This window comes from Mus musculus, assembly GCF_000001635.26.
Source record: "Mus musculus strain C57BL/6J chromosome 4 unlocalized genomic contig, GRCm38.p6 C57BL/6J MMCHR4UN_CTG5".
Classification (NCBI taxonomy): domain Eukaryota; kingdom Metazoa; phylum Chordata; class Mammalia; order Rodentia; family Muridae; genus Mus; species Mus musculus.
The window spans coordinates 111,233-137,482 of NT_187054.1; the positions used below are offsets into that span (position 1 = coordinate 111,233).

The 26,250-nt window shown below is 46.7% G+C and overlaps 2 protein-coding genes across 2 annotated transcripts in view; one reads left to right on the forward strand and one right to left on the reverse strand.

Moving 5' to 3' along the window:
• LOC108168680 overlaps window positions 1–26,250 on the forward strand; it is a 160,442-nt gene that overhangs the window by 93,501 nt on the left and 40,691 nt on the right. The gene's annotated exons all lie outside the window — the stretch shown is intronic.
• On the reverse strand, window positions 9,423–10,556 carry Gm1987 (predicted gene 1987). Its single transcript, NM_001193667.1, has 4 exons — window positions 10,415–10,556; window positions 10,206–10,326; window positions 9,929–10,111; window positions 9,423–9,846 (listed from the first exon to the last, which is right to left on the reverse strand). Exons 1-4 carry the CDS (start codon window positions 10,479–10,481, stop codon window positions 9,816–9,818), a joined length of 402 nt encoding a protein of 133 aa, NP_001180596.1. The 5' UTR covers window positions 10,482–10,556; the 3' UTR covers window positions 9,423–9,815.

Sequence of the window (26,250 nt, forward strand, 5' to 3'; positions counted from 1 at the left end):
TACTAAGCCTTTTTGAGTTTGCCTTTGCCTCGTCAAGGTTCTCGTCACACAACAGTGCAGTGCAGACTCATGAGACTTTCAGTTATTTCGTTACCCTCTCCCTTGAGTGCCTGTTGGGAATGATCCCAAGAGTCAGCAGGAAAGAGTGCAGTAATGAGGAAACAGTGTACAGGGAGGGCATCCATGTCACATCTGCAGCACACTCACATAGTATGGACTGAGTCCTCCTCTGTGCCCGGCTGTCCCCAACACTGGGGGACAGTAGCTAACAAAGCAGAAACCTTCCTGTTGTTGCAGAGTTGCTATTTCAGTGAAGGAGACAGACAATAAGCAAACAACAAAATCTACAGTCAGATGGCAACAACTGCCACAAAGAAAAATAGAGAAGTCAAGAGTGGGTAACAGGAGGGATGGCCCAGCAGTTAAGAGCACTTGCTGTTCTCCCAGAGGACCAGAAGTCTGGGCCCAACACACGCATCAGGTGGCTTACAACTGCCTATAACTCCAGCTCCGGGGGCTCTGACTCCCTCTTCTGGCTTCCCTAGGTAACTTCACATGCATGCACATACACATATGCAGACATTCAAATAAAACTTTAAATTATTTTTAAAAAGAAGGCGAGAGGCTAGATGTGGTGACACATACTTTTAATCCCAGAACTTTAATCCCAGTAGGAAGAGCCAAGGGTACCTAGTTCCTGGGCAGCCAGGGCTGCATGGTGAGACCTCACTCTCCATCCCCTCAAAGGCAAAAGTGGTAGGTGTGTAGGGTGTGTGTTATTTTAAATCAGGCAGTCAGAGGAGTCTTTAATGATATAAAAACAGAGAGTTGACACAAAGAAAGGAAGAGAAAAAGAAAGAAAGAAAGAGAGAGAGAGAGAGAGAGAGAGAGAGAGAGAGAGGAAGAAAGAAAGAGCCACACAGAGACCTGGGAGAAACATTCTTGTTAGAAAACAACAGATTGGAAGGCCAAGAAGCAAGAATGTGAGGAGCAGCCTAGAGTCCAAAAGAGCAGAGCATAGGACACAGACAATAAGAAATGACAGTGCACGTCTGTCAACCACTGTAGGTGTCTACTTCACTGAGTGACTTGAGCCCTTAGCCGGAGGAGCAGAACCCTGACATATCTGACTTAATGTTTAAAAGATTCCATATAGCTGTTAAATGTAGACTAAACCAAAGGAGTGTGGAGCAAGGAGTTGTGGCTGAAGGCTATTGCAGTAATTCAGGGGACACAGGCAGTGTTTGGAGCTACTGAGACGTGTTCAGATCTGGAAAGATTGTAGAGCCAGTGGACTGGGGCTCAGCAGAGGATGCGAGAGAAAGCAGAGGCAAGAAGAAGTCAGTGGATGGGACAGTTATTGAGATGTGGAGGGCTGGAAAAAAGTGGGTTTGTGGTGGACCAGGAGTTCAGTTCTGATTGGTTGCATTGAAGCTGCACCCTGGATACATAAATGGGAATGTTAAGTAGGTAGCTGGCATGTCTGGAGTTCAGGGGAAAGATGCTATCTGAAGATACATATTTGGAAGCGTACAGGTGGTATTTAAGGCCTGAAGACAATGAGATCACTAAGAGAGGGAGCGTAGGTAGAAGAGGTCCTAAGTTCCAAGTCTTGAGCCTTGCCAGCATTAAAAGACCAGGGGTGGGGGAAGCTGGTGAGATGATTCAGCTGGGAAAGTGCTTGCTGTACCCGCCCAAGACATATGTTTGCACACCCAGCCCCCACGCAAAAGCCAGGTACGGTGCTGGAGGCCCAGCACTGGGAAGGCAGAGACAGGTGAATCCTCTTGCACTTGCTAGCTAGCCAGCCTAGCCTAGTCAGTAAATTGCAGGGTTAGTGGGAGATCCTGTTTTAGAAAATAAGATGGTAGCTTAATGGTTATGAATGTTTGCTGCTGATATAGAGGACTGGAGTTCAGTTCCCAGCACTCACATTAGTTGGACCACAACTGTCTGTAACTCCAGATCTGGGGTACCTGACAGCCTCTTCTAGCTTCCCTGAGTCCTTACACACTCTGTCTCTCCGTCTCTCTGTCTCTTTTACACACACACACACACACACACACACACACACACACACACACACAAAATTGGCTTCTGGCTTCCACACACACATATACAAGTGACATGCACCCACATACACATGTGCAAATGCCCACATACAATTGGAGAGATGAAGAGGAATCAGGGAAAGAGGGGGCGAGTAGGGGTGAGAAGAGAGGGAAAGGACACAGGCACTGTGACAGTTCATATTGACTGGATGTGGAATCTACTTTGAGATAACCCTCTGTGTATACCTATGAGAGGTTTTCTTGGTCAGACCTATTGAACGGAAAAGACCCACTCTAACTGTGGGCAGGATGGCGTCTTCTGTTGGTGGGCCAGATCTGAAGAGGACCACTTGCCTATGTGACTCACTGCTGAGTTATCTGTCTTATTGCTGCCATATTTCCCTGTGGCCAATTAACTCAGCTTCTTCAGTCTTCCTCCAGTATGGCGGCTCTCTAGGAATTCCCCAGCCCCTCACTGCCAGCCAGAGGTTGCAGAAGCACCCAGCCTGGTCGACTGAGCAGCCTGCTGGTTCTCAGTCTCCCCAGTGTGAAGACAGTATTGGTGGCCTCCCCTCCCCCCCCCGATGATCTTATGCAAACCGATCTAAAGATTCTTCTTCTAATATATTAGCTGCTTTCAGTCATCCACACCCAGCCATTGGTTTAGATTTCACTTAGAGTAAGGGCGTGGCTGGGGCGGGGTCGGGGGTGGGGGTGGGGGTGGAGGTCCGCAGATCAGGTAGGTTTGAAATGTTTCTGATTCTCTTCGTGGAGCCTGTGGACCACCACCTCACTCAGTTCAGACTCGGCTAAGCCAAGTTGCCTCTGCATCCTGGTTCAGGATGAGTCCTGGGAAAGTTGTCCCAGGTTAGGATTCCTCAGCGGGGTTTAGCTCAGCTTGGCTTCCTACTCACCAAGGAACCTGCATCGTCTGACCAAATCCTTGTACCAGAACAGGGAGAATTGGAAGAGGGGCCCTTTGCATTTGGGATAAGGAACTCTCCACTCATACTTGAGTCTGGAAAGTCAATAAAGTTTGTCGTGGAACTAGGGAGGCAAGGGAGTGAACGGGAGAGGACCCAGGCTGGATGTTTGAATGAGTGCGTGTCCTGGAGTTGTGACACTGTGTGCTATTAGGTCTTCTCGGGGTGGTTTAAGTTGGCTGATGTAAACAACGTCTCTACTCTCCGGCCTGCAGGGGGCGCGCCGAGCCTGGAGAGGATGGCTTTAGACTTCTGGGTCCAGGCGGATTAGCTCTGAGGCTGCGCAGGCGTTAGCATCTGGAGTCCCCAAGTCTCCAAAGTCATCTGTCGCCTCCCAGCTCCTCGCTAAGGGCTCACTGAACGCCGAGGACTGGATGAGGGTGAAGCAGGGGGTGGGGCTCGCATGCGTGGTCAGATCCCCCATCCAGGCCTTTGAGTCTACGGGTATTCAACTAGGCAAGAGGGTGGCGGTCAATAGAAGGAGTTTGCCTCCATGGTACCCACCCAAACACCCTGATGTTCCCGAATCCATGGCACCAAATTTTGACGACACGAAATAACTAATATTTGACTTAAAGGCTGAAGGAAGTTCACATCACTTCTAGCGTCCTAAATTACTTAGCAACCGAACCCACTCTAAGCAAAAGTTTCTTTATTCCCTAGAGGCTTCTCGAGAGACGAAATGCTGTTCTGTGCCTGATGAAAGGCTTGAAACTGACGAGCGGAAAAGAAATTTGTTCTATTCTTAAATGGGGACAAATAAATGATAAATATCTTTTCTAACACGATACACAATTAATAAAAACAAATCAGTTTCACAAAGATGAAGCACGCAAGCCAGGGCTGTTCTGTAGTTGACATAGGACCGCGGCGATGCTGCTGCCCCCTAGTGGCGGAGCCAGTGGCGCGTCCCTCCTCTCGCCCGTGGCGTCAAGATCAGAAACCGATCGCTCTGTATGATTTTGAACCATATGGAGGTTCAAATGAGGTATGTCTGCTTAGTCTCTTAGTATTGAATTGATTTATGTTATTGCACTATTATCACAACCAATATATCTAAAGCAAAAATTAACAGTATCAACAGAGTTCTGGGGTGTTCCAGTTTGCCACTAGATCCTAGTATCCATGTAACAAAGCTGATGTTTATCTGCGACCCCAGCTCTAAGGGAGAGGGAGGCAGGAAATTGTTGGGGGTGGCTTCCAGCCTGGCCAAGAAAACATGCGCACCAGGTACAGGGAGAAACCTTACCTCAAAGAAATAGGTGGAGATTGGTTAAAAACAAAACCAAAAATGGACACTTGACGTCCCGTTTCTTCCCTCACTGAGGCTCATACATCTGTTGTGTACACACACACACACACACACACACACACACACACACACACAGGCACTCACCCAAATTAATTTTAAAAATACAAAAAGCATTAGATGTCTTCTTAAGCTAAGTATGGTGACTCATGCCTATAACCCTAACACTCAGAAGACTGTAACAGTGGGGTGGTAGGGAGCTGACGGCCAGCTTAGACTTCGTGCCGAGTTTAAGCTCGGTCTGTGCTGCATAGGCAAACCTCAGCTAAAATTAACAGCAACAAATGGACCTGCAGGACGGACCATTAGGGAAAGGGTTTTTCTGTCAACCTTGGTGACCTGGGTTTGACACCTGCAACCTGTGTAGCAGAGAGAACTTTCTGTCCTTCACATCCATGTCATGGTATCCATATTCAAGTGCATGTGTGTGCACATGCACACACACACACACACACTGTAAAAATAAACCAACAAATAAGGTAGTTTAATACTTCAGAGCTAAAAAGAAAACACAAGATTACAGAGATTGCAATGTTCTCATGTTTAGAGGGCAATTCTGTAAAGTTTAGAGCAAAATTTAGCAATTGTTTTCCCTTTTACAGTTTCTGTTGCCTGTTAGCACAGTGCTCAGTGAAGTACATACTGTGGTTGGGTAGAGGAAGAAGCCATGAAGAATTCTTCAGACTTATAATTTCCGTTCATGGTTGGTGAATGGGCCTTTGCTGAAGTGTTTCCTTTTCTAACCAGCCGTTTAGTGTTACCTGTAAAAATAACTTTTATTCTCTTGGATAATAACTGTCCTCTCTGAGGCTTACTGCCTCCATCTGCTAGCCTAGCCTTAGCCCTGGAAGTGTCTAGCCTCTGTACAATCTAATCAGACCTAAATGGTTTTCAGCCTCTGAGTCTCACTGCTGAGTAAGCTCACCCTTTCCTAGTTCTTTCTGAACTCTAACTGGCTGGTTCAACTCCGCTGTTCTGGCTCAAACTCCTCTCCAAGCTGGCTGACTCAATCTGGCTTCTCTCTCAGCCTCTCTTGAATTGCTCCGCTTGGCCCCAAACTAACTCTAGCAGTCTTCCCGCTCTTTCTCATCTCTGGTTCATTTCTATCTTTACCTGTGTCTAGCCTGTTCTCTCTCTACACCCTCTCTCTGTACAACCATCCCAGTAAAACTGCCTCTTCACCCCTCTCTGTGCTGTGTAACCTCCCCTCCCCAGCCTGAAACCTGTTTGCTTAGGTTTCAGAGTTTGAGAGCATCGGGGCGGAGCTTGCTGCCCTATCATCCTGCCACTCCCACTGCCTGCCTCCTAGCTGTTCCCGAGCCCACCTGCAACCTTACTCCAAGATGATTTGGCAGGAATTGGGCCCCTTCCCCTCCTTCATATCTGAGTGTTGGAAATAGTAAAATTGAGCTTTGATCAGAATTTTGTCTTAGCTACATCTTTCTCTCGTCCGCCTAGCTCCCTCTTCTCTTCCAGGTTTCCAAGATGCCTTTCCAGACTAGAACTCAGACATGTGAGCAGTGCTGGCCGGACACAACAGTGCTGTTCTCTCTCTCTCTCTCTCTCTCTCTCTCTCTCTCTCTCTCTCTCTCTCTCCTCACTGCATGGTCTCCACGAATATGCTCTTTCTGTACTGTCTGTCTCTCCCTTAAGTAGCTTCCCTTTCCTCTCTCTTCTCCTGAAAGTTGGGTGTATCCTGTTCTGTCAGATCTTTCTCTGATTCATCACTTTGTCTGCCACTCAATTAGACAACACTTTCAAACATGGCTGCTTCCTTCTACAAACTAACATTACCTTCATTGTTTGGGACTAAAGGTGTGTACTAAGAGTGTGTCTGTATTCCAGCCAGAGGGATGAAAGGTATATGCTAAGGGCTGAGCCACACCACACCACAACTAGAAGCAGGTTCAAATATTCTGTAACACTTACCTTTTTTTTTTTTTTTTTTTTTGGTTTTTCGAGAGGGTTTCTCTTTATAGCCCTGGCTGTCCTGGAACTCACTTTGTAGACCAGTCTGGCCTCGAACTCAGAAATCTGCCTGCCTCTGCCACCTGAGTGCTGGTATTAAAGGCGTGTGCCACTACTGCCTAGTGAAGATTTATTTTTTAATGCATGCATGTGTGTGTGTGTGTGTGTGTGTGTGTGTGTGTGTGTGTGTGTGTGTCTGTGTGACTGTGTGAGTTATGCCCCACATGTGCCACCCATGGAGGCCAGAAGAGGACTGGAAGAAGCTCACAACTGCCTGTAACTTCAGCTCAGGGGATCTAGTGTCCTCTTTTGGCCTCTGTATGCTTGTACACAAATGCACACACTAAATTGAAAACAAATTTAAATCTTTTAAAAATGAGTACACACACCGCAGCTGTCTTCAGACACACCAGAAGAGGGCATCAGATCCCATTACAGATGGTTGTGAGCCACCATGTGGTTGCTGGGAATTGAACTCAGGACCTCTGGAAGAGCAGTCAGTGCTCTTAACCTCTAAGCCATCTCTCCAGCCCCCAAATTTAAATCTTAAGTAAAAGAAAAACAAAATGCTAGAAGTGGGGCATGAAAGTATCTCACTAGAGCCCTTGGCCAGCATGTCTGAGGTCCTAGTTCAATCCCCAAAAGAGCTTAAAGAGAAGTCAAGAAAAGGGGAAAACTGAGCGACAGAGGAGGGGTAAGAAGTGTGCACACATCACTCTGTGTTCCTCAGTGAACGGACGTCTGCACAATTCTGGTAATATAAATGGAGCATGGTGTGATACAGGGACTGTGGGCATTGCATGCAGAAGGCGGCGTGGCAGGGGAAGTGGTGAGAGAGCTAAATCCTCACTTTTTATAGCAAGAGGTCTATTGATGGCACTCAGCATGCTCAGTAGTTACAGGGATTTGCACATCTGCAGTAGAGCTCAGAAGAAATATCTTAGGGGTTAAAGGTCAGGGTGGGGGATGCTGCTGCTTAGAACAAGATTCTGGCACTTTCTTGCAAGAAAAAAAAACATTAAACATTCTTTTTAAAGCCATGAATATGTTTGTGTGATTGAAGAAATATTTTATGAGAATAAGGAAGAACCGGATAAAATTGTTAAAGAAATGGACAAGTGGTCCCTCATTCACTGAAGAAAAAAAGAAAAAGAGAGAAGGATTGCATGTTAACTGAGAGCAGGGCTTGAGGCAAGCGCCAGTCACATAGCCACAGTGAGACGTTTAGTGAACTTTTCTCCTTTGCTACTGGTTATTAAGTCTGGGGCCTCTCACATTCTAAACATGCATTCTACAACTCAGCTTTATCCTCAGCCACATTTTTTACCTAAAAGAAATTTTTTTTTAAAAGTTGGGCAGTGTTTCCTAGGCTAACCCTGAACTTCTCTTGCAGCCAGGCAGGCTGTTACTCTGTCATCCTCCTGTCTCAGTCTCCCAAGTAGCTGGAACCCAGTCCTGGACCAGCAGGCCTGGCTAGGCGTTGCTTCTGCCTGATTTTCCTCTCATTTTAGAGCAGACTTGAGTTTGGGCAGGGCTGGGAATAAAGGGTTCTAGATATGAAAGACCCCTTTGCCTTTTGTAAATGTCTGACTCTAAAGTAACAATGGGGAAGAGGGAGTGTGACCTGGAGGGCCAGGAGAGGGAGGGAGGGGCTTCTCTAGTCTGTGGAGGTGGCTGTCCTGCAGATCCAGCTGTGGACACTGGCCTCTAATGCCTGGCAGCGAGGGAAGTGACAGGCAGATGGCTCCAAAGGTGTGGGGAGGCACTCAGGTCAAAGTTCAGTGGCTCTAGTGTCAGAATTCCCACATCTCAAATTTGGCATGCATCTGAAGAGACACAACCTGTGGGGATCCCAGGGGTCAGAGTTTTTTTTTTTTTTTTTTTTTTTTTTTTTTTTTGGCTGCATCCCAAGATAGCATGGCTGTGGGGGTCAACATGGGCATGTAGAAGGTCTCACAAGGGGTCCAGTGTTCTCGGAACTCTGCACAGCCTTTGAGAGAGGGATTCCCTTATGAGTGAGAATCTGATGGCAAGTTTTTTTGCTAGCATTCTGGTATAGCGGCTTGGAGGAGGAACCACAGTAATTAAAGAGACACTTTATAATGTACAGCATCTTCTAATGTGCTGTGCACATCTCAGTGTGTAGGCTAAGACCACCCCTGATTGACCAAAGACTAGGGTCACTTGTCTTCACCAGCCCAGGAGGAGGGAGGGGCACGTGCAGATGCCTTGGTGATTTTGTAAGTGGTAAATGCTGCGGCCAGCTTGGGCTCTGTGCAAACTGCTACAGCCACCGCTGGTTCCCTAGGTCCCTGCCTTTCTCGTCCATCCTCCAGGATCTGTCCCCTGCTTTCCCACATAGACATGGTTCCTCAGTGGTTTTCTTTACTCCTGCCTGGGGATAGGCGGGTCTCCTCTCTAAGAAGAGGTAGAGGGGAGCCTGGTTGGAGCCCTCTTGAAGGAAAGATGGATTTATGTGTGAATCTTGAACTTTCAAAGAGCTGTCCTGAGAGACTTGGTCCTTGGCTTCAAGAAACTAGAAGAGAGGGTTGAGGGGATGGTTAGGGATGCGAGCACTTGCTGTGAAATCAAACCCCCAAACACCCATGTAAAAGCCAAGCCTGGCTGCATGTTCCTGTAACCCTAGGATTGTAGGGTGGCAATGGGTGGACCCTAGCAGGTTACCCGGCTTATCCAGCTGTGTTTCAAAGGAGGGAAGTGGAGCTATAGGGGAAGACACTCTGGCCTCGTCATGTCCCCCACAAGTGTGAATATAGAACCCACATGCACACAATACACATACACACAAATGAACACACACGAGTGCACACACACACACACACACACATGCACACACGTATACACACACATGCACACAAACATAAACACATACACACATGCACACAAACACACATACATACACATATACACACGCACACATATATACACACACATACACAAACATGCACATACACACATGCACACATACACTCATAAACACAGACAGACACAAACATGCACATACACACATGCACACATACACTCATAAACACACACACACACACACACACACACACACACACACACAACCAGGAACTGAGGAATTCGGGCTGAGGCTGGATCACCTTTTTATTCAGTTAGGTATAAATCATAGGTGCAAGGACAAGGGAAGGGCGCCATGGAGAGCAGGTTCAGGTCTTGGGACCTGAGTGACCTCCTAGAGGGGACAGTCCTGCTGTCTCCTTCCTCATTCCCTGGGAGACACTCTTTCTTCTGACTCTCTAGGTCTACCCCAGGGAAGGCAGCTCCGCCAGGTAAGAAAGGGATGGCCGTGCAGATGTGATGGTTGAAGCAGGGCAAGGGTGTGGACGGAGGCCAGCATGAGGTGGCTGCTTTGGGCTCCTGAGTCTGTTTTCTAGCTCCCTCTTTGCCTGTGAGTTGGACCGTGAACCACCCAGCTTGAAGTTCGTGGGGGATCTCCTGGGCTCCAGGCGGGCTACTGGGCTATCCTCTTGAGGGCTGTGTCTGTTCAGTTCTGGCAGGGCAGAAAAGAAGTGTGAGAGGCAGGTGGAGGGAGGCTCCTCTTTGTTCCCCTTCCATCCCTTCAGCAGCCTCACCTCTTGCAGCCCTTGGAGCCCTTTCCTTTCTTTCCAGACTTAGAGGTTCCCCGGTTCTTCCTGCAGCCGGGGCTTTGTTTCCCTGGGGCTGGAGGCTGGTCCAGGCGGCGCATCAGGTTCTGCACCCAGCCTTCCTCAGGGTTTGCACATAGCTCAGGCTTAGAGTGCTTCCGGGGTGAGAACCTGAGGGTTGGAGGGCAGCAAGCTTTCTTAGTCTGGCCCATCACACCTCCCCAACCCAACCACCAGCCTGTACCCACCCGATCAGCGCACTCACAGGATTGCCGGGATGGGACAGCCTAAACTTGGTTCTTGCTTCCTATAGCCTCGGACAATACTGTAGGGAATTTTCTTCTGGCTGTACTTAAGGCAGCAGTCCTGACCCCCTCCATCACTGCCTGCAAGGTAGGTGCACAGACCCAGCTGCGGCTTATAAGGTGTCTCTATGGCCCCCTTCCCCAGCCAAAGCCTCTCCCTCCTTGGTACCTTGGGTCCAGGGGATGCAGAGAGCCAGGACCAGGCTAAGGAGGCTCAGAGTCATCATCTGAGCCATGATTGTGGTTGAGTTGAGGATGAGACCAGAGCTGTAGGTGAGATGGACAGCCGCAAGTTGGGGTCTGTGTGTGTGGGCTGCGACTGGCTTGCTGCCTATTTATGCAGTCTGAGACTTTCGCTTCCCTCGCTCCCCCTCCTTTTCCTGTGAGTTGGATCAGATGGCATTAGTGTGAGCATACAGTCAGCTCCTAGCTGTTCAGCTCCTCATCTCTCCCTGGTCCTTCCAGCCACTGTCCCCAAAGCATGATTGCTTCCTCCCTGCCCTTCAGGCCCCACACATCTCCTCTCCTTTCGGCAAGTAATAATCTAGCTAATGACTAGGAGTTCTTTATAGATCCCTGACAATAGGCCTTATTTTAGACATATGATATATAACTGCATCCTCTCAGTCTATAGACTTCCTGATAGTAGCGCACAAAATTTTAAAGTTTTGTGAAACCCAACTCCCCCTCTTCCCCTACTAGCTGTGATGTTACTACCGCGACATCACACTGAACCGATCATTAACAGATCCAAGCCCATGAAACTTTCCTCTGCTTTTTAAAACAATGTGTATTTTTGTGTGGCTGTAAGTGGAAGTGGTAGGTGAGGGTGCAGGGAACTGAACTCAGGTCCTCTGCAAGAGCAACACCCTTCCATAAGTGCTGAGCCATCTTTCTGCCCCTCCCTTATGTTTTATTTATTATTATTTCTTTTAGCTTTTGGGATTATAATATAATTACACAACTGTCCCCTTTCCATCCCTCCCTAGGGATTCTAATAGATATTGTACTGAATCTGAGGACCACTTACGTCGTTATCACTGTCTTTGTAAAATTAGAATTCAATCCAAGAATAAGGGATAGCTTTTTATTCATTTAGGCCTCCTTTAATTAGAATGTTTTGTATTTTTCACAGTATAAGTCTTATACCTACTGGATTAAATTTGTCTGTAAGTATTCTGTTTGGTGCTGTTATAAATATAATTGTGTTCTTTATTTCCTTTTGGAATTTTGTTGTTGTTGTTATTGTTGTTACTTTTTTGAGACACAATGTCACATGTAGCCTTGGCTGTTCTGGGATTCATAGACCAGGTTGGCCTTGAACTCACAGAGATCTACCTGCCTCTGCCTCTGAGTGCTGGAATTATTAATTGCTAATAGTTCTCTCTCTCTCTCTCTCTCTCTCTCTCTCTCTCTCTCTCTCTCTCTCTCTCTCTCCCTCCCTCCCTCTCTCCACTATAGCTTGCACTGTTGGGTTGAAGTGAGCATCTTGTATGTTCCTGATCCGAAGAAGTATGGGTTTCCCCTTCATGTTAATGTGGTCTTGTTTTAACCTGAGAGCAGACCCCACTTGGTCGTAGTATATAATACTTCACTGTGCTGCTGAGTTTGTTTTTTTTTTAATATTTTGTGGAGGACTTTTGTGTTTTCATGTATGAGGGATGGGGGTTGGTCTGCTGTTTTCCTGTAGGCTCGTTTTCCAGCCTCAGGATCAGGTAACGCTGACCTCAGACACTGTGTTAGGGAATGCCAGCTCTTCAGACTTTTGGAAACTTTGAGAACAATGGATGTTAAAACTGTTGTGATGTTGAAGAGAATTCACACTGAAGCCATTGGACCTGGTATTTTCTTAGTTTGGGTATTTGGCAATTGTTACTCCTTATTCCGTGTTCTCACGTGGTGTGAATGCACTCGGAGGTGCGTTTCCTCTCCAGCTGATTTTGGTAGATTTTGTGAGTTTGGAATTTATCCATTTCACCTAGGTTGGAACAGAGTCATACATAGCACACTCTTTTTGTTTGTTTGTTTTTTGCTTTGTTGTTTGTTTTTTGTTTTGAGACAGGGTTTCTCTGTGTAGCCCTGGCTATCCTAGAACTTGCTCTGTAGAGCAGGCTGGCTTTGAACTCAGAGATCCACCTCCCCCTGCCTCCCCAGTCTGGGATTAAAAGCAAGCACCACCACACCCGGTTTATTGGACCTTTTTTATTTATGTCAAATTATACTGATGTCCCTACTTTCACTTTTGACTTCAATGACTTGATCTTTTAAATTAAAAAAGTGATTTTATTTCATGTGTGTGGATGTTCTTTCCTACATGTATACATACATATATATATATATATATATACACATATATATATATATATATGTATATATATATATATATATATATATATATATATATATATATATATATAATCTTCTGTGCACGTGTGTGCAGTGCACTTGGGGGCAGAAGAGGGCATCCGATCCCTCAGAACTGGAGTTACAGATGGTTGTGAGCCACCATGTAGGTTTCAATAATTGAGGCTGGATCCTCTGGAAGAGAAGCCAGTGCTTTTAACCACTAAGCTGTCTCCCTTGACATTTGATATATATATATCAATAATATTCAAAGCCAGCTTAGTCCAGGGTATCCAGGGTGGCATTCAGTGACCCTTTATATATATATATTCACAAGATCCACCAACCTCTGCCTTCTAATGATTTTTATTTTTATTATCTTTTGAATCTTTATTTCTGCTTTCATCTGTATCATTTCCTTCTGTGTACTGATTTTTTTGTTTGCTCCTCTTCTTTTGTCCTCTTAAGAACTTTACAGTCTGTCCTGACAGCTGAGACAGACCTGGGTCCCATCCTCACACCTGGGTGCTTGTCTTACCTGGCATCTCCTTGCAGAATTTGGGCTCAGCCTCTTTCTGTAGTGCAGACTGACCTTGAACTCCGATGGTCCTGCCTCTGCCTCCTAAATAGTGCATCAAGGCTGTGAGGTGCTGCTTCTGCCTGTCCTCCACAGTTCCATACACTGCTTTCTAAACCTCCTCTTCTCAAGGATGTACAGTTCCCAGATTTCCTTTGCTTTTCTGCCCAGAGTTCCCTTCAGCCACCTGAAGGTTGTTAAGTAACAATAACATAAATTCTGGTAATGTGCCGGATGTCTGGGCTTTCTCAGTAATGTTTCTCCTCTCAGTGTTTGTTTGTTTGTTTGTTTGTTATTTTTCTGTTGAGTGAGCTATATTTTGAGTATTTGTAGCTTCTTGATGACTACTGGAAACTCAGACCTTTTAGTGTAGGATCTTTGGACATCAATTCTTATGCTTCTCAGAGGCTGATAACACTGTTAGCTTCAAACTTAGATGTAACCATCCTCTGCCTCCTGAGGACTGAGGTTAAAGGAGTATGCCACTATGCCTGGCTGACGGCCCTTGTTGAGGACAATGCCATCATCTACTTGTGACTTTCCCAAAGAGATTTTTCTAAGTGTGTTGTCTTTGCTGTACAGGGCGGTATTTGGGGCTCCTTTTGTGGGGGAAACGGGTACTGTTGGGATGGTTCACAGGGAAGAAGAACTGGTCACAAGGGCTGGGAGAATAGCCACGCCCTTGGAACTGAGGTTTCTAGCAGGCTGAGACACTATGCAGGGCATGGAGTATCCTTGCTAGCAAGAAGGTGGTTTTCCTGGAAAATGGTTGGGGAAAAATAAGAGATAATATGTCCTGAATCAGAGGACATATACCTTTAATCCCAGCGCTCGGGTGGCAGAGGCAATTGGATTTCTGTGAGTTTGAGGCCGGCCTGGTCTACAAATTGAGTTCTATGACAGCCAGTGAGACATTGTCTCAAATAAAACAAGACAGATGTCTTAGATTTTTTTTTTTTTTTACCTAGATCTTGGCACTAGAAAAATTTAAATTCCCATCTATTTGTCTCCTCTGTGGAGGTGACACAGAAGGTAATGAGTAGCTCTGGTTGTTATCCTTCCTTCCTTCCTTCCTTCCTCCCTTCCTTTCCTTCCTTCTTTTCTTTCTTTCTCTTTCTCTCTCTCTCTCTCTCTCTCTCTCTCTCTCTCTCTCTCTCTCTCTCTCTCTCTCTTCCTTCCTTCCTTCCTTCTCTCTTTCTCTTCCTTTTGAAACAGAGTCTCACAATGTAGGTTGGCCTGGTCTGTTACTCATTATGTAGATCAGGCAGGCTGGCTTCAAACTCAGAGATCCGTCTTTGCCTCCTGAGTGCTAGGACTAAAGGTGTGTAAGCCACATTGGAGCTGTGTTTTATTTTTTGTGTGTATGGATCTGTGTGACGTGGGTGTTCTGGAGCTGGAGTCAGTTCTAGGCAGCCATAAGTCACCCCGAGCGGGGGCAGGGAAGTAAACCCCGGTCCTCTAGGAGAGCTCTCAGTCTCCTCTCTGGTGGTTAATTTTAGTTGTCAACCTGAGTGGGTCTGGAATTAGGAGATAAACCTCTGGTCACACCTGTGAGGGGTATCTAGAATAAGGTCAGCCTCTGAGAATACCTAGGAAGGTTTTTGTTTTCTTTTAAAATTAACTAGTCTGTGTGTGTGAGAGAGAGAGAGAGAGTGGGGGGGGGGGGGAGAAAGTATGCATGCATCTGAGCTTGCACGTGCCATAGCTCAATTATGGAGGTCAGAGGACAACTCTGGGGTGACAGTTCTTGCCTTCCATCTCACTGAGGCAAAGGTTTCTGTCTTTACCTCCATTTTTACTATGGGAATGCCAGGTCTACAGATGCATGCAACTGCACCTGCCTTTTTCTCATGGGTTCTGGGCTTGACCTCAGGCTATCAGGCTTTCAAGACAAATGTTTTCACTCATCAAGCCATTTCTCCAGCCCTGGGATTTTCCTGGTTACAGTGGGTAGACATCACAGAGCCAGGACTACCCACTTGAAGTGGGTAGGCACATCATAGACACAGGACTACCCACTTGAAGTGGGTAGTTCCTTCCAGTAACTGTCCAGCTATAAGAAGGTCAGAGGGACAACATACTTTTACATTTGCCTGCTTGCCTTGAGTCTTTCTGGTGAGTTTATCTACTTTGTTGCTGCCACTACCTTTCCTTGCTGATGTCAGAACCCTGATTCTTCTGGCTTCCAACCTTAAGACCAGTGGCTTTCAGGGACTCTGCTAGGCCATCAGTGCCAGACTGGCATGCTAAGTTATTCAGCCTTGTGGACAGCAGCTGCCAGGCTCTTAGCTTCTCCAGTGTGAAGACCATCATTGTTGAGTAGCCCAGATGCTACTGTATAAGCAAGTCTAATAAATATCCTTTTGAATATGTTTCTGTTCTATCTGCTTGGCTCCCCTAGAGAACCCTAAAGCAGTAACTTGTCTCTGAGTTTTCTAAAAAAGGAAGATAGCAGGGCTTAGAGCTAGGTATGTAGATGACAGCCATCCTTAATTCGACTCTTTCCCAAACAGGCTGCACTAAGAATCCCCTGGAAAGCGTGTTAAAAATAAACGCATCTGCCATTATCCCAGATCAACTTAAATAGACTCTCAGAACAGAGCCAAGTAATCTGTATTTTTACCCAGGTTGTCCAGGTAATTCCAAGCATTTGACGGGTGACGCTGAAAGAGCCACCTGGGCCGCTTCTGCTCCCATCCCACACTCCAGATGGGCAAAAATCTCGTGGGAAGGAACAAAGGTGACCAGAGGAAATGGTGTCCCAGTTGCCTCTCTGGAGGAAGGTTACTTTCCAGCCTAGCACAGGAAAGAAAGGTGGGGGAGGGGGATGAAGAGTGAAAAGGGGGCTGTGTGGATTTGACTTCTAAAATATCTAGGCGCTTCTCTCTCACCTAAGATCCTGTCTTGTCTTTATCTGTGGCTTCCCCTCAGGTCCCATCACTGCCCACATTCCTGGATCCTGAAAACTCTTCCCAGCACAGTCCAGGAACCTCTCCTGTCGAACGTGAGCCTGTAGAGATAGAACAGCCTCAAAGATATGTTGCATCCTGGGGTTGCAGGGTCAAGTGGTCTTCCTGCTTGCTTCTGAGCTTAGAGTCCAAATGAAGGCCCTGTGGGTAACTGAAGGTTTGATGGGGCTGGAAACCTTGGTGGGAAAAAGCTAGGGAAGGAAATATCTGTCTTGAAAACAAAAGAGATGAATGGGACCTGCCCCTACCTGGTCTGTGACTAGAGACACTGAGGTAGCCTGGGAAGAAGCAAGGCTGGCAGGAAGTTAGATGAGGAAGGAATTGTTACTGTTCTCAGGACTCCAGAGACCCACGCCCACCTGGTCTTCTGCCTTTAGCTGCCGGCCTCATCCTAGCCCACAGTACCACCTGAACCCTAACACAAACACGGAGGTCTAGGGGTTTGCATCCTAGAACCGCTTTGGGTCCCTGAGCCAGACTGCATGTAAACAGTGCAGAAAGGACACAGAGACCAATGGGTGTCAGGCTGAGATTTGAGTGTCTGCTTAAGTATTCCAGTCCTTAATGTGAAAGTCTTGACTCCTCAGGAAACCTGGTTACTATTTGACAGGCCCATGGAGGCTCAGAAGCAGAGGGTTTCTACACTCGTACCTGGGTGTAAGGAGTGGGGCAGAGAGCGTGACTGATGCTAACGCTAACAACGAGACAGACCAAGTCCCTAGAGCGAGTGAGAGAGGAGCTGTGTGCATTGCTACCTCTCTCAGCCTCACTTCCAGCAGGTCCACTACCTGTCTGGGGCTGGTACCTGGGGCCATTCTGGGGTAGACGTCTTAGGTGTTGCAAGAGTCTGGAAATCCCCGTATTGGAATAGCCACATTCGCTTCAGCTCTGTGCCTGCCTGCTCCTGTCTCCTCGGGGCCTCCAGGGCAGCAGATGCTCCCTCTGAGTTTGGCAGACAAGAGCCAAGGGGAGGGTATGGTGGGAATTTCAGCTCAAGGGTTGAGCTAATCCTGGAAGAGGCTTTGGGGTATGCCAGGACCCATGGGTCTGCATATTCCACCAGGGTCAAAAGGCCTGGGTGTTTTGGTGCTCCTGGGTTCCCGGCAGAGCACTGAGTGAGCCATCCCAGGAATAAGGTACCTCATGGACAAAAGCCGATGGTGGCTGTGCCAGCGAGAGCCACTGAGTCCCTGAAGCTGTGAAAGTCGTACGCCCAGCATAGAGGTGTATGTTACCCAGTGTGCAACTGTTCAGGTTGGGTTTGGAATTAGATGGATGCCCAGAATGGTGTTGATCTGGGATCAGATTAGAATAGGGTTATGGCCAGCACAGGGAAGGATCCTGCTGATGTTAGTGTGGGGTTTTGAACTGGGTTGTGATTCTTGCTGTTAAAGGCTGGCATATGTTGGATTGGTCTTTTGAAGACAGAATGGAGTCGGGCACTGAATTTGGGTTTGAGGTTAGGATCGGCCAAGGAGTTTACATTGTATGTTGGAGGTTGGCTCTGAACTTCTAAGACAACTCAGGGAGGGATATATGGTTATGTGCAATTCTGCTCTGATATGGGGAGAGTCTGCTGGGCTGCTTTCTAGGTTCCCTGTGTGAGGCTGTAAGTCTCTCCAGAGCTATCCAAGCAGGGCAGGTGGCCATCCAGGTCCAAGGGAGAAGGAACACCAAAGCCTTCTGTGCTCATTTGGCCATTCAAGCACCTTGTTGGCATTTACCACACCACCCTTCTCTTTCTGGGAATGAGGCTGGAGTTTGATTAGGAGTATGGCTGTAAGGCTGGGCTTGCAGTGGGATTGCAGCTAACATTAAAGCTTGCCATAGAGCTATAAAAGGAACCATGCCTGTGCCAGGGCCCCCTTCTGGGGCACCTGGGACTTTGATGGTTCCCTAAGGGTGACTTGGATCAGGCATGTCTGCCTAGTTTGTTGTTCCCTTTTACCTGCTGTGTCAGACTGTAGGGGGTCAGTAGTCTGCAGGCATGGGACCCTGGGTAAACTGAGGCTTTTCATGGTGATGCGTGGTAGGTGGGATTCTAAAGAGGGTCGTGAACTCACACCTGACTTTGGTAGATCTTAAAAGAGAGTCTGTCCCTGAGAACAGTTCCTGGCATGCACCTATATTTGCCATAATTAACTTCTGAACATTCTCAAGTATTGGGGTCACTGGTGTTCTGAATTTTTCCCTATAGAACTCAAGAGCAAATCAAAAGCCTTCATATGTGAGGCTAGTGCTCTGCCACTGGGCAAGACCCTCCTTTTGTGGATATTTAAGACCTGACCATCAAGTTGTTGAGATCAGGATATACACATGAATCCAAGGCTATCCCATTAAGGACAGGCAATAGGATAGAAGTTACAAACCAGATTTAAAGGAGGGAGAAGGGTCAGCATGGTGGTATGCCATTAATTCCAGTTCTCAGGAGTTAGAGGCAGGTAGATCTCTTTGAGTTAGAGGTTGACCTGCCTACAGAGTTAGTTCCGAGTCAGCTAGGGCTACATAGTGAGACCTGGACTCAGCAGAAAGGAAGGAGGGATCAGAAGAAAGCTAGAGGCTTACTGGGGGAGAGGTGCTTAAAGGATGGGGTTGGACAGCATTTGGATCCATATAGTTTTGCATGTAAGCCCGTCTTTCTGTCTGCATGACTGTCTTGCCTGTGTCTGCTCCAACATGTCAGATTTGGGGTATTGTCTATGGAGGTGCATTTTCTAGACAAGATTTTTCACGGTCTGGTTCAGTTTTGAGTGGTGTGGTTGACTTTGTCATATGAACCTGTGTGATTGGGTCTCTGTTTCCATGTGAGTCTGCTTCAGCCTCTCCTTTTGACACCCCACCCCCATCCCCCCTGACACACCCCAGCTGCCAGAGCGATTTACCGCAAATAATGGCTTCCCTTCCCGCTGTCTGAATTCCCACGGGTCAGGCTGCCTGCCCAGGCCCCCCGGCCCTCTGGCCTCTGAAGCAGGCCTGACCTTGGAAGTGCTACACTCTGGAAATCCCCCATGCTCCTTGCCTGGGCAGGGGCTGAGAGATGTGTGGAGAGGGAGAAGGCAAGAAGGGCAGCAGTTGGCAGCGCCCACCCTCTGGAAACAAGATCTTTCCCGATTCTTTCCCCGGCTTCCTTTCTCCCCATGCTCTTTTCCCAACCATGTGTGCAGGGCCCTGACTTCAGTCTCTGGGTATGAGAAGAGACAGTGTTCTGCATGCCCAGTCCTACTAGGCACAGTTCTGTCCTGTGTCCCGGCATCTGTGTGCGGTAAGAACTCTTGCTTACACATGCCTCAACGTTGTTTTCATTTCTTTCTTCTCCTTGTGGTGGACAAAGGGACCATTTTTGTTCTTTGTCTGTCCAGTTGGAGATTAGGCCCTAGGGGGTTGGCATAGTAGGGACCCGAGCACAGCAGCCACTGAGTAGCAGTGTATTTATTGTAGCCACACCCATTGATTCTCATAACTCCTCCAAGACCCACCCAAGATCTGTACCCATCCCCGCCCCCTCCCAACCTCATGTCTCCTTTAAATCTATTTTATATCCCATTGAGTGCAATTTGTGCAGCCCATGAGCTAAGGATTATGGAGCCACCCGCTGGAATTTAGTGACTTACCAAGGTCCATGCCCTTAAAGAAAACTTATTCTTCCCTTCCTAGGAGCCATCAACTGCCAATAACTCTTGAGCTAGGAGCAGGGCCTCATGTCTTCCAGGCTATTTTGAAATGTTCTTCTTGAGAGCCAAAAGGGAATGTTCTAGAAGGTCAGTGCCGTTTATCATGTCAGGAAGTGCTAGAGTGACCTTCACAGTTCTAATCAAGCACTGATATATTCTTGCCATCTACCACTAAATCTAGGCTGTAAATTCTTTTTTTTTTTGTTTTTTTTTGTTTTTGTTTTTGTTTTTGTTTTTCAAGATAGGGTTTCCTGGTTGTCCTGGAACTCACTCTGAAGACCAGGCTGGCCTTGAACTCAGAAATCTGCCTGCCTCTGCCTCCCAAGTGCTGGGATTAAAGGCAGGCGCCACTTGAATTTGTGCTTGTGCGAGGCTTTTGCTTCTTCAGAGTTTCCCTCCCTTAAGTCTAAGGGAAGGGAATGGATGGGGCTGTGCTGGGATTGTGGGAAGAGATGGGGAGGCTCCATCCTCCATCGGCATCCTGCTGAATCATAGTCTTGGCCTCTGTCTTCTAGCTCACTTCTCTGCCGAGAACTCAGGATCCCGAAAGTCTCTGTTGCAGTTCATCTACCCAGCCCTTTGCTGTGGGAGGTGGGTCAGCAGCATGAGCCCATGATGGATTGTGTCAGGGGGAGCCTGTGGAGAGCTGTCGGAAGGACCTGCTCCACCCTAAACCAGGATGTGTGCACAGTAACCCACCTTCCTACCTTGGGCCACCATGACATTTGAGTCAATTCCCTTTATTACTCCCTGGCCCCAGGCTCCTCCAGCTGTGGCTCTCTGCCCAGCTCCCACCAGGCAGAGGATATGCCTGTCACAAGACCTCCTTTCCATTTTGAAGATGCTTCAGGAAAACACCTGGGAGAATGTTGGCTCAGCAGGCGTGGTCTTGTGCTCTCTGCCCTCTGGACCAACTAAGGCCCGGGCTTCCTTCCTTTATGTGCAGGGTCATCTACCACTCAAAGTGGGGACATGCCCATGTTTTTACCATGTGGGCTTTCTGCTGTGGACATGTCATACCAAACAAATGTATGGAGTTAGTAAGCCTTGTGTCTGCTTCTTATTGGTTTGATGAGTTGGCTTCTGAAGATAGATTTTCTTAAGATCAAGAGCATCCTCTTACCCCTGATACCATATCATCACTAAGCCTAGCATTAGAGTTCTTGGCTTCTCTGTGTCATGTTGGAACGGTGAAGCAGCAGTTGCAGCAGCAGCAGCACATTCTGAGGGCTCTTTGGTGGCCACTAAGCATCAATGAGAATATTTTGTGGACCCCAAAACAAAAAGTCTCTCCCTTAGAGTATGGTCTATGACCCTGAAGGATGAATGAGAACCTAGGGAGGCCTCACTCCCCTGCTCCCTGGGTCTCTCCTCAGACAGCACTGCTCCTCTGCTGAGCGCTCGGGTGCTCTGAGGCTCTGGGCACTCAGTACTGGATTCGTTCTTGCGGCTCCTACGTTCCATGAACACCTGCTTCAGAGGCACCAACAGCAACTTCAACTTACCTGGGCTCTTATGGCCACCCGATGTTTGTGCCTAATAGAAACTTCTACGCTAACTTAGAGAGCCCCTCTCTGCCTTCATCCTTTCCTTAGCTTGACTCTCCTGGGAAGCCATTGTCCCTTTCTAGATTCCTCCCCCTCCCAGCCCCCAGTCATTGTTCACACATTAACTGATGACACACGAGGGGCTCCCATTAATTTTGTGTTCTATTTGTGGGGGCAAAGCCTGTTCTTTCTCTTTTGTCTCTCTCCTCCCTTCCTGTCACTTCCTGCTCTCTCTCTCTCTCTCTCTCTCTCTCTCTCTCTCTCTCTCTCTCTCTCTCTCTCACCGTCTTCCTTTCTCAGTCCCCAAATATTAGACTTTTTAGGCATAACCCTCCATACCTGGCTCCACTTTTTTTCTCTTGATACTTTCCCATCATGTCTGTGTGGTTCACTCGCCCAAGGCTGTTCTTCTCCAGGCTGTGAATAATCTTTCTGCAGCTAAATCAGATGTCTGCACCTCACACAGCAGACATGCCATTCATCACTTTCTTCTTGAAAAATCATCCTCTTTTCACTTCCAGGGTGACAGAGTCTTCTGTTGTTTTTGCTACCACAGGGGCTACTATGTTTCAATGTTTTTTCTGTGTATTAGCTTCTCCTCTAGATTCAGGCTTATACCCCCACCCCACTTCTAGGGACCACATGCAAGGCCTGTCACAGGCAAGCTCTCTACTGCTACACTGTACCCCAGTCCTTCAGTTTCTTAAGGTAAAAGCACCTTAAGTCCCAGTCCTTCTATGTCTCCATTTTCACTCACTCCCCGGATAGCCTTGCCTGGAATCACTGTTCTGTTGCTGAGATTACAGCACACTGTCTAGGTGTCCTAGCTGAATTTCTGCCTTACCCAGTCTTGTCTTTGAGGAGTAAGGTGGGGCATGATTGTGTTCCTACTGGAAGGTAACTTCTTGTGAATATAAAGCTACCAACCATTGAAAGAAGGAGTGTGTGTGTGTGTGTGTGTGTGTGTGTGTGTGTGTGTGTGTGTATGTGTCAGTATGTGTGTATGCGTGTATGTTTGTATATGTGTGTGTATATATGTATGTATATGTGTGTGTGTATATATGTATGTATATGTGTGTGTCTGTGTGTGTATCTGTGTCTATGTGTGTGTCTATGTGTGTATGTGGGTGTATGTGTGTATATGTGTATGTATGTATGTATGTATGTATGTATGTATGTATGTATGTATATGTTTGGGGGGAAGAAGGGGGTAGGTGTTGTTTTCTGCTGTTGTTTCTGGTACTCACTGTAAGGCAGGAATGCTTGACTGAGATGATGTAGTAGACTGTCTGATGGTGAGGAGGCTGAGAGATACCTTTGTTGTGAGAATCACCCCAGGTAGGTTGCAGGAAATCTAAGTTGTAAACCTGAGGCTTCAGGGGGAGAAGTGATGACCCTCAAGTACCTTTCTGGAATCTTTCTGACATCAGATGAGGACCTTCCTCTGACTCTGGAGGGATAGGACAGGGAGGACCTGCAGATCACCCAGGCAGGTCCCTTTGGGTGGATGGGAAAGTACTCTTCTTGAAGAGCTGGATCTGATTAGAATAGGAGTCACACAGTTTACATCTGCCTAGACAGATCTCTAAAGTATGGCCACCTGCTGTTTTGGTTAGCCATTTAAAAATTGACAGTAATGGAGCTAGAGAGATGACTCAGTGGTTAAGAGCACTGGCTGCTCTTCCAGAGTACCTCGAATCAGTCCCCAGCACCTACATGGCAGCTCACAACTGTGTATAACTCCTGTTCCAGGAGATCTGACACCCTCACACCAATACACATAAAATAAAACAAAATAAATATTAAAACAAAAAGAAAAATTCACAGCAAAAGACATTTCCCTTTGAAAGGGCATTGGCTGCTTATAAGCTCAAGTCAGGGGCAATACCCACTTATAAACTGTAAGACACTCCCACTTGCTGACCTGTTGATTTCCGCTGGGTTTTTATACAAGACTTTCTAAGTGATGTTTGGATAATCTCAGTGTCTTTGAGTAAATTGCAGATCTAAGCCAGGCGTGATGGCACATGCCTTTAATCCCAGCACTTGGGAGGCAGAGGCAGGCGGATTTCTTAGTTCGAGGCCAGCCTGGTCTACCAAGTGAGTTCCAGGACAGCCAGGGCTATACAGAGAAACCCTGTCTCGAAAAACCAAAAAAAAAAAAAAAAAAAAAAAAAGAAATGCAGATCTAACCACTGAGTGTGGTAGTTTAATGATTTTAATCCCAGTACTGGGGAGGCAGACCCAGAAGAAACTCTGAGTTTGAGGCCAGCCTATTCTACCCAGTGAGTTCCAGGACAGCCAGAGCTATCAATAAAACCCCATTGAGAGAGAGAGAGAGAGAGAGAGAGAGAGAGAGAGAGAGAGAGAGAGAGATGAAAAATGGACAAAATGCTGTGTATAATGAAAGCAATCCAGCCTATGGGCTTTTATGAATGGTTGTGTACACACGTGTTCTGTATGCACGCCTACATTTATCCTTACATTTTTATGTTTGCACTCTACTAATTGTGTTATAGATCAGTGAGTGTCTGTGTAAGTTAAAACAATTAAATCAGCCCTAAATGGGGCCTGGAGAGATGGCTCAGGGGTTAAGGGCACTGGCTGTACTTCTAGAGGACCTGGGTTCTGTTCCCAACACCTACACAGCAGCTTACAACTGACTGACTCCAGCTCCAGGGGCTCTGATGCCCAATGTGGGAACCAGATACTCATATGGTACATATACATATATGTAAGCAAACACATATACATAGAAACTTTTTTTAAGTTAAAAAAAATCAGCCCTAAGTGCTATTTGGTTCATATGATTTTGGTAAATCTTTGACACTGTTAATTTAAATTTATTGGTAAGATAAAAATGAAAGATGTTCTGAAAATTAATATGTCTCCACTTTAGTTGCTAAGCCAATAAAGATATTTGCTTTCTTTACTGGGTCTCAAAAGAATGTTTATTTGTTTAAAATCATCATTTTCTAGCTCTGGCTAAATACACACTTACTATTTTAGGTTATTATACTATATTTTATATTCCTTATCTAGTATCTAGATATGCATATACATCTGCAGGCTTCATATGCTATGTGTCTGAGCTTCATCCAGACATTACACAAAAGTCTGAATAGAAGATTAGGCTGCCGGGTATGGTGGCACACGCCTTTAATCCCAGCATTTAGGAGGCAGAGGCAGGCGGATTTCTGAGTTTGAGGCCAGCCTGGTCTACAGAGTGAGTTCCAGGACAGCCAGGGCTACACAGAGAGACCCTGTCTCGAAAAAAACAAACCAAAAAAAAAAAAAAAAGAAGAAGAAGATTAGGCTCTGCAAGGAAATCAGTAAGTAAGTGCTGTTCTCTGTGTGGTGTACATGGCATTTAAAGCTTAAATACAGAATCACCAATAAAACTCTTGGCATTTCTGTTGCTTGTGTTTGGTACCGTTCAGAAACAGAACACATCCGTTAGAAGATCCTGCTTTATCTGGTTAAAACCTGATCTTTGTTTTTTTTTTTTCCTCTTAAATTTTTTTTGAAGATTATTTAGTACATGTGTGTGTTTTGTCGGCGTGGATGGTTGCATACCATGTGCACGCTGATGTCCCTGGAGGCCAGAAAAGGGCACCGGATTCTCTGAAACCGAAGTTACAGGCGGCTGTGAGGCAACATGTGGGTTGTGGGAACTGCACCCAAGTCCTCTGGAAGGGCAAGCTGGTACTTTCAACCACTAAACCCTGAAACCATCTCCCCAGCCCTGAAACCTGGCCTTTATCTGCTTGCTCTAATCATTTTTGCCACAGTGTGTATGTATGAGATGAAGCTGTGTACCAGGTGAATATACTATGATCATTCCTACTCTTTTCTAAGCGTATGTGTAAAGATAATCTATATAGACCCACCAGAGGAAAATCCCTAAAGGATCTCCTGGACCAGGATTCTAAACTCTACATTAAAGGTAAAAACTAAGCTTATATAAGACCTGTGAATCTTCGATACTTCTGGTTACTGGAGTCCTTTTATGTAGACTGTATTTATGTCCACAAGCCTCCTAAAATGCTGGTTAGGGAAATACCGAGCCAGTGGCCTCCAGACTGAAATTGTATTAGTAGCTTTTTCAGGCTTATGTTTGTGTGCTCTGGGTTGCGTTATGCTCATCTCTGTGTGTGCTACTGCAGTGAAGAGCAGCAGAGGGCGTGCAAATAGGCTCAAGTCTGCGTGCATCCCTGATTGTAGAGATAACAGGATTGGCTGGTGAGTTGGATGTGAACTCTCAGGTGAAAAAGTCAAGGATGGCACTATTGTCTATGGCCAAACTACTGGAGAGATGGGGAAGCCATTGGACTCTGTAAGAAACACTGACTGGAGCAGTTGTTACAGGTGAGCATTGGGGTGGGAGACTCAGGAGTTCATCTCTGCAGAGTCGGAGGTGAATAATGGGATTGAGTAGGCAATCTGGATATATAAGAAGGACTAAGCCAAGTTCAGAAGGTCTGTCATGGCAAAGCCCATGTCTTGTGTTTAGCATAGTCTCTGACATAAGAGACAAGCACCCGGCCCACAGTGCACATATTTGTGAGTACAAGGTCTTTCTCAAAGCCATGCTTCCAGAGACCTCACCCTCATCCGAGTACTTCGTCCTGTGTCAGGGCTCCGTACTCTATGGCTTTAATGATCCTAAAGCGAAGCGATGGCTGGAATATGTCACTAATGACATTATGATGCACTGGCAGCCATCGTCCCAAGGAATCTCTGAAGTTAAAAAAATCCATGGAGCCGTTAGATGCCAGCCAGGAGGAATCCGTTCCTGGGACAAGTTGTCGTACTTTTCGGCCTCAGCCAGTGCATGTGACAGTTGGGAAATAGTCACCGTCAGAGCTGAGTACATTTGGCCTCATGATGGTATAGAT

Excerpts from the sequence above, each read along its gene's own strand:
- Gm1987 (NM_001193667.1), bottom strand. The coding sequence starts at position 10,481 with ATGGCTCAGATGATGACTCTGAGCCTCCTTAGCCTGGTCCTGGCTCTC. Across the intron at positions 10,327-10,414 it reads CTGCATCCCCTGGACCCAAG|GCAGTGATGGAGGGGGTCAG; the intron begins GTACCAAGGAGG and ends CCTACCTTGCAG. Across the intron at positions 9,847-9,928 it reads GGCTCCAAGGGCTGCAAGAG|AACTGAACAGACACAGCCCT; the intron begins GTGAGGCTGCTG and ends CTGCCCTGCCAG.